Source organism: Poecilia formosa, unplaced genomic scaffold (genome assembly GCF_000485575.1).
Source record: "Poecilia formosa unplaced genomic scaffold, Poecilia_formosa-5.1.2 Scaffold31, whole genome shotgun sequence".
In the NCBI taxonomy this organism is placed as follows: Eukaryota; Metazoa; Chordata; class Actinopteri; order Cyprinodontiformes; family Poeciliidae; genus Poecilia; species Poecilia formosa.
The window spans coordinates 2,863,029-2,879,621 of record NW_006799970.1 but is presented as its reverse complement, the minus strand read 5'-3'; the positions used below and the strand labels follow the sequence as shown (position 1 = coordinate 2,879,621).

Genomic DNA, 16,593 nt, shown 5'->3' with positions numbered 1-16,593 from the left:
GGTTTTTTTTTTTTTTTTTTTTGTTTTTTTAACACACTGTTGCCTGTTTTGTCTCTGTAAAAGATGTATGTTTTCTTATTCATATTGGCGTGTAAAAAAAAAAAAAAGAGCTTTTTTTGCACATAAATATATTGTACATATTGATGCTGTTTTTGTACTGTGGTTCAGTATGGAAGTATCACTGTATTACTTTTCTCCGTTTGTCCCTTTTCACTTTCCATTCGGGATGATGAGGCGCGTGGATTGTAATAAAAGTGCATTTACCAACTTTTGTTTTACATCTTACTGAGAACTGGGAGTTTTCACTCTTACGACCTGTGTACCGCTGACATTTGAAAAGAGAATAAAGTGCAGCTAGTGATATTACCAAGTCCAGGGTAGGAATAAATCATGACAGCAGAGTTGTATAAAGTTATCACTGGCTTCGGGTATCATCATTTTTTTTTTTTGCAACTGCATCTTTCAGTGGTCGCCACCGTAGGTCATCTCTTTATATTCACCCTCCTCAACCGTCTGCATATCAGTATTTCTACTGAGGTCTCTCTCTTTCCTTCCACCCCAGCAGCATTTTCTTTTTTTTTTTTGACGATTTACCCCAGGTACTTCTGCTCATCCACTTTTAATAACCTCCCTTCACCTTGCAGTTTTCTCCGTCCCACCTTTCTTCCATTCAGACATGCTTTGAATGTGAAATGACTCCACATTTGTTAGATGTATGCAATCTACAGTATGTACAGTGCATTTATCAGTGCTCTACCCTGATGCTGATGTGTAGAGAGCTTTCAAATACATCCAACGTTTTGTTGCAACAGAAGCATAATATGATGTTAAAGAATAACAGTTTTTAGCAAAGATGGCTGCTGGTCAATGATCTCTTTCTCTAAGCTTTAAAATGTTACAGGAGAAGACTGGAAGCTGTCTTGTTGGCAACAATGTGGGTCATACATGGTATTAACTGTGGGCATTTTTTTGAAAAAATTTTTTAAAAAAAATTAACTGATTTTCTTTCCCCCCTCATGAATGAAAGAACTGCATGTTTCCAAAACTTTCAGTCTGACAATGCGCTGCTGTAATCAGGGATTTATATGAAAGGTTCCACCCATCTTTACCAGCAGCACCAAAGTACGTGTACACCAGCGTTTCATCTGATTTCCTCATCAAATATTGCTGAAATGATTAACTGCGAAGTACAAAACGACTGCGTGTGAAAGGAAAGGTCTTGCTAGTCGAGGCAGAGCAAAGCGACTGTCAACGGCAAAATGAATGTCACAAACGTGACCTCCATCCTGAGCAAACAGCGGCGGGCTGGAAATGAAAACAGGCTTCCTGTCTCCGTGCCGGGCTGCAGGAAATGTAGGAAACAAGAGTTTACACACACACAAGCATGTAAAGATATGATATGTACGAGATTTTCTCTTCACCTGCTGCGCGACACAGGATGTCGAGGCCCAGTCTGAAGATTAGAAAGTTTACCATGGGTACTGACTCTGAATCTAAAGAGCTGCTATAATGCCTTGTGTCATCAGCTGTCTGCCTATATTGTCCCTCACACCTCTAGGGATGCAGCTAATGCTTATACATTTCTGTTTGTTATTGCCAAGGCTTTGTTTATTGTCTCCTAATAATTCATATTCCCTCCTTAAAGCCAACTGGTTTGTTTAGGAGTTTCCTGTAAGCCTATCTATGCTTATAGCAAATAAAGCTAATCCACTGCTTCTCTAAGCAAGCCACGTTTAAGCAAAGGAAAAAGTTCAGTTATGATAAAAGAGAAAAAAGCGTGGATAATTTAGTTTGTCTAGCTTTAACTTAAATAAAACATTACTGAATGGGTTTCAGGGCTCAGAAATCCGTCAGCTTTAAAATTTTCAGGCAGATGCAGACTTGAGATTTTATATATCCTGTCTTACAGAGACATCTTGTGGCCACAAGTATGCACTTTTGAAAACCGCTCATTTATGCTTTTATTATTATTATTATTATTTTTATTTAAATCACAGAAGGTGCTCTTGCAGTTCTGAGAGAAATCATCAACTACTAATAGGATAAAATAATTTCTATTTGTAATAAATGGATAAAGACCATTAACATAAAGAACTTCTTTTACATCACTTCTTTTAAATTGTACAATAATCTCAATGGTCACGAAAAATAAAAAGGTTAAATATTTATTTTAGATAGATGCATAAATATAGTTCAACTTCAGCCTGACCTTTATTATGACTGTTTATTGGGCAGGATTATAAATTAGTAAAAGCATGAGCAGGCGGAATTAAATTCAGATTAAGCGGGGCTAACGATGGTATTGAGTGACTTTTACGACTTTCAAAAACAATTTTCAAGTAAGTTAATTATAAAATGTGTGTAATCTTTGAGAAAGTGGCCTAAAAACAATCGACACTCCATGGGTTTCTTCTAATACTTTTAATACTGAGTATTAGAGGTGCAGCGCCCCCTACAGACTGAGTTTGGTGAAGAGGGAGAAGGCGAAGGAGGCGTGTGGTGGTGACATTCAGCTTGAGAGATTAACCCCGATTCTTATTGGTGTACATTTAAACAGGTACAGTCCGTGAATGCAAACCGTGTTTACTTATCTGCGTGGATTTTATGTGATGCGTTTCCTGTGTCGTGAAGCTGAGACTCAGCCGCTGTCTCTACCGTTTCTACAGAGCTAATGTAGCTCTGATGCTAACAGCGAGCAGGCCTCAGTCAGATGCGCAGTCTGGCAGGCCCATGTGTTGCAGCACTAATTTAACTTACATTAAGTTACGGTATTCTACAACCACTGCATGTCAGAAATATGTAGCATTAAGATTCATGATCGAAATGAACCGCAACGTTTGGGGGTTAGCTAGCTAAGCTAGGTTAGCATATGAATATCTGACCGTTGAGCTGCGGTTAACCGAGTTAAAGTGACAGAAACATATAGAAGCAGATTAATTAAACTGTTTGGTCCGAATGCAAATCGTTACGTGTTGTGTTTAGCTATTATAACAAGTAGCCCCGAAACACGGTGGTGGCAGCATCATTCTGTGGGAATCCTTTCTTTTGAGCAGGAACAGGAAAGCTGCACACGGTTCAGTTCTCAAGGCTCATTTAGAGATGGAAAGATTTGCGACTGGTGAGGTTGGTGTTGGGGTTCACCTTATAGCAGGACAATCACCCTACTATAAGGGTGATTGTCTTATAGCAGATACATTGGCAGGCAGGTATATAACTGCCAATGTGTTTGAGTGGTCCAGTCAAAGTCCAGAGCTAAATCCAACTGAAAATATGGCAGAAGTAGAAACTGATTTTCTTTCGTACCGCCATTGTTTAGAGAATTGCATTGCACATCATGTCGCATCGCAAACTTTCAAAATGAACCAGACTTGGATATTTAGCCATATTATGTTAATTTATGAATATCTAGCCGTTTAAGTGGTGCTACATTCATTAAGTGAATACCAAAACATCCACGGTTACTAGCTTTAACTATGATCTGTTCCCTATTGGGTCATGAAATGCTGATTCCAAACAGCTTATTCAGTTATTGATCCTTGTTTGAATTCATTTATTGGATTGGATGATAGGTTATTAAATAAACTTTTGTCTCCTGTTAGTGAGTTTATTGTTATATTTGCTTCTTACATGCTGTGGTTGATGGGTTTTATTGGTGAAGATTGTGCACTTTTAAACAGATCATTACTGAAATTTTAATAAATGCCCATCAAACAATTTTCAAATATAAAACCCTCTCTTGTAAATAAATGTTTGTCAAATATTTTAGAAGTAACAATTTCTAATTCACCTAAACTTGAATGTGTGTGTGCCAAAAATGATGCATTGATGTGAATTATTTTAGTTTTACTTTAACAGAGCAACAGTCTGGCAAAAATGACCTTATCATGATGAGCCTGGATTAACAACTTAAAACAAACGCAGAGTAAAATTTCTCAACATTTTTTTTTCTCTTTGTCCCGTGTTCGTCTCGTCTCTTCCTCGTTCCTCCACCTGCAGCAGCCGTGCCCCGCCGCGCCCCAACCCCCAGCGGCGCCGTCATGTGGCAGGAGGCCCGCAAACACGAGCGCAAGCTCCGTGGCATGATGGTCGACTACAAACGCCGTGGCGAGCGCCGCCGAGAGTACTACGAGAAGATAGTGAGGAACTTTGTTGCTCTGCTGAACCCAGTGTGGCGGTGACATTTAAAGCCCTTCCTCTGCAGCATAATTGCTACATTGTAGCTGTGTCTCAGTGCTCAAAGGGCAAGCAGTGCCCAGCAATGACATCATAAACACTGGATTAAAATGAATATGAGGCAACACGTTGTTGTTGTTGTTGTTGTTGTTTTGAGTAGGGTATTCCGTCGCGGTGTTCACCTGGTTCTCGTTTTTTGTCTCGACAGAAAAAAGATCCTGCCCAGTTTCTGCAGGTTCACGGCCGATCCTACAAGATCCACCTGGACCCGGCTGTGGCGCTGGCTGCAGAAAGCCCTGCCAACATGTGAGGAAAAAAAAAAACTCTGCACAAAAGAAACCTGATAGTAACTCTGAAATTAGCTGGTGGACTGAAACCAGACAACTTTCAGCTTCAGCCCAGTTCAACTGTAAGCCTAGCTTAACCCGTCTCACTGTCGCTGGTGTACTTAAAAAACAAACAAACAAAAAAAACGATTTCAAATAAATAAACAACACTTAGCCCAGTGTTGCTAGTTGCTTATATAATATCCTAAAGACAGCTTAAGTTAATAGACATGTCCTCAGTTTGTCTGTTTTTTAAAATATAAGTAATAAAATCAGGATTCCTGCATTGTTGGGAAAATATATCATTTAAATTTTTTCTTTCAAAGGATGCCATGGCAGGGAGACGCCAACAACATGATTGACAGATTTGATGTGAGGGCCCATCTGGACTACATCCCAACTTATACCCCTCCTCTGCTCAGCACATCGTAAGTCTTTAAAACACTTTGGTAACGCGTTACATTTAAAGAAGGGTTCTAGTTTTAGTGTTTTATTGTTGTTTCTGGACTTTAGGAAGTTATTATTGTGTAGCTTATTGGTTTTTATACACAGCATTACCTTAATATCATGTGTATGCTATGAGGGAACGTGCCAGGTATAATTCGGCTTCTTGACAAATAAATTAGTTTTATATTTCTTCTGTTGATTAGTTTTTCTTTTTTTTTGCGTAAAGAAATTCTTAGTTATTACAAAGCTGTTCCTACCGTCTAGAGAAAGATATAATTTGAAATTGATTGTTTTCAATTTGGGAAAAGTTAAAGGATCCCACACGTTCAGTCGAAATAATTTTCCTACCTTATGCTTGCATAAAATATGCATCGGTTCTAATACGACAGCAGAGCATTTATTATAGTCTCTGGTATTTAAATGTTAAATATCAAATGTCAGAGGAATTGTTAATGAGTCTATTGTTTTTTTGTTGTTGTTTTTTTTTGCTCAAATGTTTGAAGCCAGATAATTAAAAAAAAAGGGAAATATTTTCTAAAGCGCAGAACATTCTGCTTCTTGTTCTTTCACAGAACGCCAGATCACGAGATGGAGGAGAGGAAGTGCAATTACGAGCGCTACAGAGGACTCGTTCAGAATGATTTTGCCAACAGTGAGTGTTTACTTAAAGTAGCGCAGCAGTCGAGGCGTTACACACGTGCCCGGCTCCGTGCGTGCACAGTGTGCTCACGGTGGTGCTTGGCCAGCTCTCAGTGGGTATATTTTGCAGCTGTGATGAGTTGATGAACTCCCTGCTGTCCCCTCACAGTCTCAGAGGAGCAGTGTTTATACCAGATCTACCTGGATGAGCTCTACGGTGGCCTGGCCAAACCAAATGAGGACGAGAAGAAGAAGTATGTTTTTCCTGCTCTGCTTTTGTATTTTCAACTATGGTTTTATATTTTGTGGGGGGCGGGGGTTTATTTGTTTATATGTTATACCTTTTGTCTGGTAACAAAATTGAACTTGTACACTTTTAAATTGCTCATCGATCCACAACGATCATATCTTTGCTTCCTGCGGAATTTAAGTGGTTTATAAATTCATTAATCCTTCCTCGCCTCGTGCAGACTTGCAGAGAAAAAGGTTGCCATTGGTTACACGTACGAAGACAGCACCGTGGCGGAGCCTCACTCCCAGTCGGACAAAGAAGACGACAATTCAGAGAACAGTGAATCCGAGGAGGATGAAGGCATTCCTGATATTGGTGAGGGAATCTGAGGGAGAACGCCAGGAAGGTTTAGAAAGTCTGAGCTAAAATGGAAGTAGAGCATCAAAGATGGTGTCTGTAGCTACGATGCTAACTCTTTGAATCTGTGGTTGATTTTGTGAAGGGCTGCAAGTGTGAGACACTCGATGTCTTCAGCTTTTATCTGTTTTTGTTGCATTTGTATAAAGTAAATTGAAAAAATATATCTTTTTTAGGGAATTCAGGGACAATTTAAAACATTAGCTATTTCTAATGAGTGACTTAATATTGCTTTGGTAGACAAATATGAAATCAGAACTTGGCTCTTCAAGAAGTAACATAGTCACAAATGTTTGCAGAATTTTTTTTTCCTTTTTATGAAATAAAAACATTTAATATGAAAATCTTAGTTCTTTCTGTAAGCAAGAAAGTTAATTACTTAGAATAGTTTGAATTGGTATTTAAACTGTAACAAAAAAAAGTTTTATTTTCCAACTTTTTAGCTATACTCGAAATAAAGGTAATTAATTTTTGGCTGGAGAATTTATTGCTTTGATAAAAATTTCTACTGGCATTTTGTGCAGCGAGTTTCTAAAATTTTTCACAAGCTGTTGACTTTAGTTTGATGCCTGAGGTTTGGGATTAGTTTTTATCAGTCTGACCGGTTGTGTTGCATGTTTGCAGATGTGGAAGTCGATGTTGATGAGCTGAACCCGGAGCAGCTGTTGGATCTAAACAAAATGGCGACTCCCTACGGGATGGGGGAAGGCGACTTTGTGAGGTACATTTTATTTCTTTCCCATTTGTCACTTGAACTCCTAGGAGTCATAAGGAAAAACAAAACAAGAAAAATGAAAATGACAATCTTTAAATAAACGGACAAAGGAGAAAACATGACGAGAGAAAATGAAATGACTTAAAGATACATTTAGAGTTGCTATAAAAAATAGTAAAGTATGCAGATTTACGCTTTATTGTTCTTGCCTCTGCCTCTATTTTTCTACTTCATTTGCGGTGGATATTTTGGCAATTTTGACTTTTTGGAGAATATTTCCTGAATAAGAATAATAAAATAATTGGAGACCGATAAAAGTTATTCAGCACCGCACATACATCTCTTTTTCTTTTTTTTCTGTAAATGTAGAAACGTAAGTGGAACGTTTTTAACGTCGGCGAGAGTGCGTTTGTATTTCTTCTAATGCTTTCACAACCTCATCTTTTGTCAGGATGTTGAAGAAAGACAAGGAGGAAGTGGAGGCCATTAAACACGCCAAAGCTCTGGAGGCAGAGAAGGCCATGTACTCTGTGAGGCTAAATCACTTGAAAGACTTTTTTTTTGTGCGTTTAGTGCAACTTTCTGGCCGTTTACATGCGCTCGTCTTGCTTCAGGGCCGCCGCTCTCGAAGACAGAGGAGGGAGTTTAGAGAAAAGAGGCTAAAAGGAAGACAGATCAGTCCACCGAGGTGAGCTTTTAACTTTATTAAGAAGTTTAAAACGAGGCTTTGCAAACACGTCACTGTTTGCGTTGCTTTTCAGCTACGCCAGAAGAGACAGCCCGACGTACGACCCTTACAAACGGTGAGACGTCCCACGGATCCCGACATTTTAATCCTGATTAGTGGTGTGTGAGAATACAACCTCTCATTTTTTCATTTTTTTGAAAACTTTTTTTTCCATCTCCTTCAGGCCTGAGTCGGAGTCCAGCTCAGAGTCCCGGTCCCGTTCGCGTACCCCCGGCCCGGAGAAGATCACGTTCATTACCAGCTTCGGCGGCAGCGACGATGAAGCCGCGGCCACGACACAAACCGCTGCCCCTCACTCTGGCCACGCCCCCTCCAGCTTGCAGCACTCTGCAGGTCATAGCAGGGGCTCCCGGTCGGTAATTTTCCCTCTTCGTGGCATTTGTTTGGTTATTTCCTCTCACACAGTCCTTATGTACTGCAGCCGTTGATGCAAAGAGTGTGATGGTGGATTTTTGTGATCGGTGAGGTGAATCAGGTCTCAGACAAACCATCAGGGAGAAAACCTTGATTAATTCAGTCAGTTAAGCGCCAAAGCTCTTCAGCGAGGTTCATGCATGTCCCAGTTTATCTTAAGCAGGTAGAAAAAAGCGATTTTTATGTCCGGCGGTTTGATTTGATGTGATTATCGAGAGGCTGGGTACGCAGCCGGTGTTATTCCTCAAACTTTGTTTCTGCATTTGTTCAGGAGACGGAGGTCGTCCTCGAGCAGCTCCTCTTCGTCCTCGTCCCACTCCTCGTCCCGGTCGTCCTCTCGCTCGTCCTCCCGTTCACGCAGAGGCCGGCGGGGACACGGGCGGAGAGACAGCCGCCGCTCGCGGAGCCACTCGCGGTCAAGGCGGCGCTCCAGGTCCCGCTCCCGGGGGAGGGCAGGAGGGAACGGGGGCTCGTGGAGGAGGCGGGAGCGGACGAGGTCGCGGTCCAACGACAGGGACAGAGGCAGAGATAGAGACAGGGACAGAGACCGGGAACGGGACAGGAGACGCTATTCGGCACGCAGACGAACGAGGTTTGGATGATCCCGGAAAATGTGGTGGTTAGCCCGTGACAGACACGCCGTCCTCTAACGTCCCGCTCGTCCGTTTGGTCTGCAGGTCTCGTTCGGGTTCAAGGCAGGGCAGCGGCTTGAGGCAGGGAGCCTGGAGCGGTCGAGGACACCGGAGGAGAGACAGTGACAGCCACAGTGCGTCCCCTTCTCCAAGCCGCCCGCCCCACAGTCCCTCCCCCACCCACCGGGGGGCCCAGCCTGCTGCCAACACCATCTCTGACAAACTGAGAAAGTAAGAAGGGCTCACAGTCTGATCACACACACCTGAGGAAACACAGCAGCTAGCACAAGTATTTATACATTTACATAGGTATAACGAGCATTAACACATTGCAGGTTTATGTTGCAACCACAAACCAGCTTTAGACTGGTTTTATTGGTTTTATTTTATTGGGACGGGTTACAAAGCAGTGTCTAAATGTCAAGTTGAAAGGAGGTTTTAAAAGGTTTCCAGTATTTTACGCGAATTAAAACCTAAAATGTGGCCTGCATTTATTTTCAGTCACCCTGAGTCAATAATTGGCGGAACCTTACTGTGCTGTAATTGCAGCTGCAGGCCTCTAGGGGTATGTCTCCCACCTTTGCAGGTTGACAGTCTGACATTTTTTCCTTTTCTCTTTGTAATTTAACTAAATCCTAATCCTTGGAAGGGTCTATGAACATCTACTCTCACGCTTTGTTCCCGATTCTTAGTTGTCTTTATATCTGGGCTTTGACTGGACCATTGTAACTCATGAGTTTGCTGTGACCTACTCTACATCATTTTAGCTCTCCAGTTAGTAACTGCTCAACAAAAGGTGTTTAGTAGGAGAATTTCACAAAATTTGAGCCAAGTGAGGATTTCTGGGTAAAACATATTTACAGACAAAGAAGGTTTTTCATTTAAAATGCAAAATTTCTACAGTTTTGGCTTCACTGCTGCTTTGAGAGCGTTTTACTTTTCAGCAAATGGCATATATTAGAGTCTGTATACTCAAATTGACAGTTCATCAAATACTAAATTAGTTTATGTTTATTTCAATAATTGATGAATCACAATCCGATTGTAGCTACACCTTTAATTTTTTGTTAATTATTAATCTGTGATGACGCACACTGAGAATTATGATGAAGCCGTTCATTTAGCTGGTTTCTAATCGAAAGCAGCTAGCAGCTATACTGGAAAAGATTAATTAATCAGCTAACACATCTCACTGGTAGCACATTTTAAAAGCTCGAAACACTTTTCCTTTTCTCCCTCTCTCTCTCTCTCACTCTCTCTCTCTCTCCCTCAGGCCTGACACTCCGGGTGGTAAAGAGACGGGAGCTGCCAAAGTCAGTAAGAATTTGATCTAGTCTGGTTTCTTGCTAAAGCCTACGCCTCCCTCATCCCTGACAGGCTGACATGGTTGTCCATCACACTGGAATATACAAGCTATTGTTGCACTTAAATCGCTCTTTTTATGTTGTTTTTTTTTTATTTTTCCCGTACTTGCACCCTTAAAGTGGACACAAGCTCCGCCAGCTAAAAGCCCCAGGAGAAAGGCTGAGTCCTGCCTCGTCTCCTCTCTCTGAAGCCCGCGTGTCTTGACGCCTCTCCTGTGCAGAGAACCTGTGTGTGCTGTACAAACACGTATGCGTGACAGAGCGAACCGTCCCCTATATGTTTGCAGTACGAACCAGTCCGCAGGGCGTCACGCATTAATGCCCGCGAGAAAGACAGACTCGTTTCCCATTGGATGAAATACTTTGTTGAATCTTGTGACTATTGAATGAATGTCCCTGTATTGGTTATTTTTTTTATTTTGTACAAGCAGCACAACTGATTTGACTTGCAAAGTCATTTTGAGTTACATTTATCAAAGCATTCTTGCAGAAGTTTCAAGGTGGACGCGTGCTGCGACTCATCTGTCCGTAGGCTCGTGCACCGCAGTACGCGAATTGTGCAGCTCCAGATGTCTTAACCTTTTGCTGACCCAACGTCTGTTCTCTAACCAGCTTCCATGTAAAGAAGGAACAGTTTGTAAAACAGGCTATGATGTTTCCCTGTGCCGAGCGTGCCTGCAGTGTTGTGACCTGCAGTTTTTCTTGCCTGGCCAGGTCTGAACAGCCCACTGATGGGTGTGTCGGGACAAAAAAAGAAAGAGAAAAACGCCACCGGCTCTTTATGAGCCTTTCTAAACTCGCTGGACCTGAACTTGCTCATGTTTCCCTGTCTGACCCTTTCTCCTTCTTCGCTCGTCTTCTCGTCCTTTTATCTCTCTGACAGTATTGTGTGTGTAAATACTGAACATTGTGTCCTGGTTCGTCTGAGTGGATCCTAGCTTCTGCTGATCTGTCCCACACCTGCTGCAGCAGCAGTTTCTCTGTCAACACACACACACACACACACACAACCTCGTTTGGAGTGTGTGTTCACTTGTCAAGACGCTCTCCGATTATTTTATCATTTGTCTTTTAATCTCTGTCGCTTCTCTTAAAGACGATGGTATAAAGTTTGTATTTCAGCTAGAGATGCACCGACAAGAACTTTGCGTCCCGTTTCTGATCTCTGGTTTTTGTACATTTTGATTTGGATTTTACTTTAAGAACTGGAGCAGAAAAGTTACACAACAGCTTTTAAAATGTTTACTTTTTGCCCTCCTACCACCATCCTTCATTAATTGTTTTAACGAGGAGCGAAATGCCTGACAGCTGTCGTTGTAAAAAGTAACAAAAAAACAGACAAAATAATCAGAGTTCAAATGTTAATCTGGCCACACTACTATCTAACAGAGAAAAAACTAGTTTCCCAGATAATAGCCTCTTACGATGCATTGCTTTTGGAGCGCTGAGTTCGGATATGCAACGAGAAAACCTGCTGGAGGTGAGCTCAAGTTCCAAGTCTGGTTTTTGATGCAAAGAACACATCCTTAAAATGCCTTAAATTCATGAAAGAAAATGTAAGTTGATCTTAAATACGTTAATTACAGGTCTTAAATATTGTCGTGCAGAACTTCTTGACCTCATATATTCTATGTAGGTTTTTCTCATGTGGGATTTTCCATTAGAGATGCACCAAGCTGATGTTAATATCTGTATTGAAAACTATTCTCGATCTGGTAGCGGAGATGATGTGCCCAGTCCAAAAGGGCAGATCTACTCAGTTCTACGCTCTGACGTCATTCTGTATTGTTTATTTTACATTATATTTAGAATCTATAATTCTAAATATAACAATCTCCATTTGAAAGGAGATTTGTTGGGGTTTGTTTTCATGTTTGTGAAGTTTCTGTTAGTTTATTTGTTTTAAATTGGCTGTTGTAATCTTAATTGCAAATTAAAGTTGTGTTGTTTTTACATGTTTGGCCAAGCTTGTGAAGCTATTGGTGTATTTAAGTTGTAATCCACTACATTTATGTCTGTGTGTAAGAAAGGAAACAACTTAAGTCAACGCAGCGCTGTTTCTCTGTATCGTATCGGTATCGGACTATACTAAACCTCAGATATCTGTATCGGTATCGGAAGTGAGAAAAGGATCAGTGCATCTCTATCAGACAAAAGTTTGACATCTTCACTCACTCCATTCTGATTCTCGCTCAGTATCGGCGTCCACACCATAGAGCGGTTTGCTCTGCGCAATCTGCTAGAACTTCAATACGCCGTGTGGTTTTACATAAATACATAAATAAATAAATCAGACGTTTTGACTATTCGACCCTCTGGTCGTCTTCCAGGGCCGATGGAGCTAAAAGCAGCTGATTCTCGGTGCATCTCTAATTCCAGCACACACTCGTGCACGCTCAGGACACTTTTTGTTTCAATGCTGTGAAATCTCGTGCTGAAACATTTGTGTCCCTTCCAGCCCAAGCTGACGCCCCAGGAGCGTCTGAAGCTACGGATGCAGAAGGCGCTCAACAAGCAGTGTGAGTGCCACTTTATTTTCAGGTCAAAATCATTCAAATCTCTTAAATTTAAACAGTTTTTCCCCTCTAAATTCACCTTCGAGTTTTTTTCTTTCTCTTTTTTCTTCCTTATCTGCAGCCAAGGCGGATAAGAAAGCTGCTCAGGTGAAGATCCAGCAGCAGGAGCACAAGCGGCAGGTCGGTGTGTGTAAGATTAACGCAGAAAAAGAAGCTTCCTTATCCTTCATTTCCTCATCATCGCCCTTTGTGTACTTTACAGGAGCGAGAAGGCGAGCTGCGAGCCATGGCACGCAAGATCCGTATGAAGTAAGGCTGCGTGTGTGTGTGTGTCAAGGTGGACTGATCGGTGTCTGTGTGTTGCAACCGTCTGACCCAGAGGCTGTGTGTTCAGGGAGCGTGAGCGACGTGAGAAAGAGAGGGACGAATGGGAACGACAGTACGGACGACAGAGCCACTCGCCTTCTCCCTCCAAACACGGTGAGACAGGCGGTTCGCCGTCTCTCCCCCGGCCCGCTCGGCACAGATATTTCATCTGCCTCTGATTAGCCGCTGTCAGTTTTATTGGCTCTAAGACGCTGCGGCATGCATTTGTTTTCATTGCGCCTTTGTTTCCTCTGTCCCTCAGGCCGAGAACACAGCTCACACAAAAGGTATGTAAGGCACTGGAATCTTCACAGTTCCAGTGAAGTCAAATTAAACACTTTTTTTTTTTTCTTTTCGGCCGTGTCGATGCAGAAACATTCCCAACGGCCAATCACAAAGCCCGCAGGGTTATTATTTAACACGGCTGTTCGGATGACTCAGGAGAAAAACATCAAAACACTCGAAAGAAAACAAACAACCGTCCTGTAAAGCTTATCGTCGTGGACATTACAACAATGCACTTTAATTGGAGATTTTGTTTTTCTTGAACCTTCTTTTCTTCCCTAATAATGAGCCGCACTTCATACTGGTAACATATCACCATGTAAGTGCTTCAAATATCGCTAGTTATTGATTAGTTTGTTGTTTCAAATATCTGAAATGCGTTTATGCACAGTTTCTCTGCACCTCGCTGTTTTTTTTTTATTATTATTATTATTTGGAACCAGTTTTGAGGCAACGGTTGTGAAACATGAAGCTGCTGCTGCTGAGCAAGTTTCTCAACAGGTTGTTGCTAGGCAACCAAGGAGCGAGCTAGGGTTATTGATTCTGGGAGGAAACCGTGGTTCTTATTTAGGGACCAAGCATCAAATGCAGTAACTTTTGGTTCCAGACTGATTAGAAGATCGGCGTTGTATCGACTAGAGACAAGAAAACGTATAAATAATATACAAAATGCTCGACTAAAATGATGTCACAAGGTTCAAAATGGGAACCAAAACCAGACAGATGTGGAACAAAACTGAAAACTGTTATTCTAGTTGGAGCTGCACCATGCGTTTTAGTATTTTACCTATGACGCTCTGAGATTGACCGTATCCAAAGCGTATTGTACGTCTGATAAGATGTTTAGAAAAGTCTGAACAAGGCGGAAAACAAATATCATTGGAATTTCCAACAAAATTATTAGAATTAAAATTTTCCAAATATTCCTTCATTGGCTGAATATTGGGACCAAATTTGATGATTTTATTTAATTTTTTTTTACATTCAGTTTAGAAGTTCTGTGTGAGAAGTAAAAGCCACACACTGCTATTATTTTAAACACAGTGCCCTAATTTACACAGCCGACATATCGTAACTTGAGTAAATTAGATTTTAAAGTGGGAAAACGTTTGAAGTTCTGCTGACAATAATGTCTTAACTTTATAAAGGAAAACATCTGGAACATTTTTGCCTTCGCTCAAACTTTATTGTGTAGAGGAGACAGAAAAACAACATGCCTGATATCATGTTTAAATTTGTTTCACTTCAGTCTGGAGCGTAAAGGGAGAAGCTGCTTGTCAGTCCTGTAAAATATATACATATTTCCATATATGTATCTTTTGTCGCTGGCCTTTGCACTAATTGTTTTTTTCTCCCTGAAGGTCTCGCTCCCAGTCTCGGTCTCGCTCTCGCTCCCGCTCCCGCTCTCGGAGTCCGTCGTACAGATACTGAGCCGGACAGAGGGACAACGCGGCCCGTCTCGCACATCAGGAGGTTTTCTGTTGACACAAACGACTCATCTAGAACCTCTCGCTCGGGAAATACGAAGATTGGTTAACGAATCTGCAACTACGTCTCGCTCACACATGAAACAAACTGAGACTCTAATCCCACCCAATTAGAGACGATTTAATCCGCCATTTAGTTTTGCTTGGGTTTTGTGAACACCGGGGAACATCTGCATGTCAAATCTTTTGCTTTCTCGTCTTCCTGGTCCGTTCTTTGGGAGACGTGGTTTTTCCAAAGTGCGACGCACTGAGCAATACTTGACGTTTTTAAAAGGTATTCTGGTGTTCGAATCTTTAACCATAGTATGTTCCTGTGAAAACAAACGACTGAAGCTAAAGATGAAACTTTAAATAGACTTTCACAAATGTGATTCCAAAAATATCAAATGAAAGCCACTCCGCAAAAGCAGAATTAATTTGTAAATTTGATCGCTCTTTTTGTACTCTGTTCTCAGCTGGCTAAAACCACCAAACAACTTTTTTTTTCCTCTGTAAAAGTGAATGTGAAAAAGAACAAATAAAATTCACTTTAAAAGTATTTAGGTCTCATGTTTAATTTGTTACATATGCAAGAAAATTACATTTCTTCCCTTTATTTTTTCATATTTTCCTCTGGTTGTTGCAGCAGCAGCCTGACAAATGTAGAAATTGATGGTTGAGTTTTATTTACAGGTGCATCTAAATTAATTTACTCATCTAGATAAAGTTACTGCAGTCATCTCAATTTCTGGAAAACACAAAAATTGCCAAAGACAGTGCTTATTTACAAACTGCTGCATTTAAGTATTTTAAAGGAAGGTTTAGTGGAAGGAAAAAGTGACATAAAAAGGTACAGGAGCAGTGCACCTTTTTCTTGAGACGATTGTGAAAAATCAAGAGTTTGGAGGAGGTTTTTATGCCGTGAACTTTGGTTGGAGTCAGAGCCTGAAGCGCCGCCTCCCACAGTCGCATCCATGACAGCTGTCACATTCCTCGTATTGAGTCATTCCTGACCTGGAGACGTCAGAAGAGTCTTACCTGGACTAAGGGTCAGGTAAGACACCAAAGCGGTTCTACTGCTTGGTGGTTCAAAGTCCTCCGTCAGGAAGAAAGCAGAATTTGCATTTCATTTGAAAATTAAGGTCCAGTGATTCTTGAGAGTGGATTGGCAATAAAACTGAAGTTGTTTAGAGTCCAGAGTGAAGTTTCCACAATCGGAGATGATTTGAGGAGAAGGTTACCCGCTGGCGTTGGTCCGCTGTGCTTCAGAAAGACCAAGTCACAGCACTTCGTGCTTCCATCTGCTCATGATCTTCATGAAGATGCTAATTTTAGTTTCCATTACAAACCAGAACCAACATTGCAGACGAGCTGCAGGCTGATCGACTGTATGACACGCTGCATTGATGCAGCAGTTCATGCAAAAGGAGCCTCAGCAATAAGTATTGATTGCATACCACGTTCAAAATATCGGCTTACTTGTCAGTAGGTCAAAATAAGCCGGTTTTGTTATGTAATTCTCTAAGAAACTTGATTCTGGGTTTTCATTAACTTTAAGTGATCATCCTAAAAATGGACAAAAATAAAATGTAAGTATTTTAAGTATTTCACTCTGTGCCAAATTAATCTATATATATATATAAAAAGATATTCTGGGGAACAGAAGACGAGGTGCTAGAGGTACCATCATGGGAGGACAAGCCCCTACATGGGATGTACCACCGACAAATAACTGAAGTGGCTGATATCAGGAAATCCTACCAATGACTGGAAAAGGCTGGGCTCAAGGACAGCACAGAAGCCCTCATCCTGGCTGCGCAGGAACAGGCCCTAAACGCCAGAGCAATGGGCTC

General features: G+C 41.3%; 1 protein-coding gene across 4 annotated transcripts; it reads left to right on the top strand.

The window, feature by feature from the left end:
• Nucleotides 1-2,450: 2,450 nt before the first annotated feature.
• clasrp (CLK4-associating serine/arginine rich protein) lies at nt 2,451-15,299 on the top strand. 4 transcript variants are annotated; one of them, XM_007549496.2, is made up of 21 exons: nt 2,451-2,557; nt 3,997-4,136; nt 4,382-4,479; nt 4,826-4,927; nt 5,519-5,598; nt 5,755-5,839; nt 6,056-6,192; nt 6,859-6,955; nt 7,401-7,479; nt 7,564-7,637; nt 7,711-7,752; nt 7,861-8,049; nt 8,383-8,703; nt 8,789-8,974; nt 10,017-10,056; nt 12,566-12,626; nt 12,745-12,803; nt 12,886-12,932; nt 13,018-13,103; nt 13,252-13,276; nt 14,636-15,299. In XM_007549496.2, the coding sequence occupies exons 2-21, from the start codon at nt 4,038-4,040 to the stop codon at nt 14,703-14,705; spliced, it is 1,977 nt and encodes a 658-aa protein (XP_007549558.1). In that variant the 5' UTR covers nt 2,451-2,557; nt 3,997-4,037; the 3' UTR covers nt 14,706-15,299. The 4 variants fall into 4 exon arrangements, with proteins under 4 accessions (XP_007549558.1, XP_016525701.1, XP_007549556.1 ...); XM_016670215.1 differs by lacking the exon at nt 14,636-15,299 and adding an exon at nt 14,524-14,629; XM_007549494.2 differs by lacking the exon at nt 14,636-15,299 and having other exon boundaries at nt 13,252-14,422.
• The last annotated feature ends 1,294 nt before the right edge of the window (nt 15,300-16,593 follow it).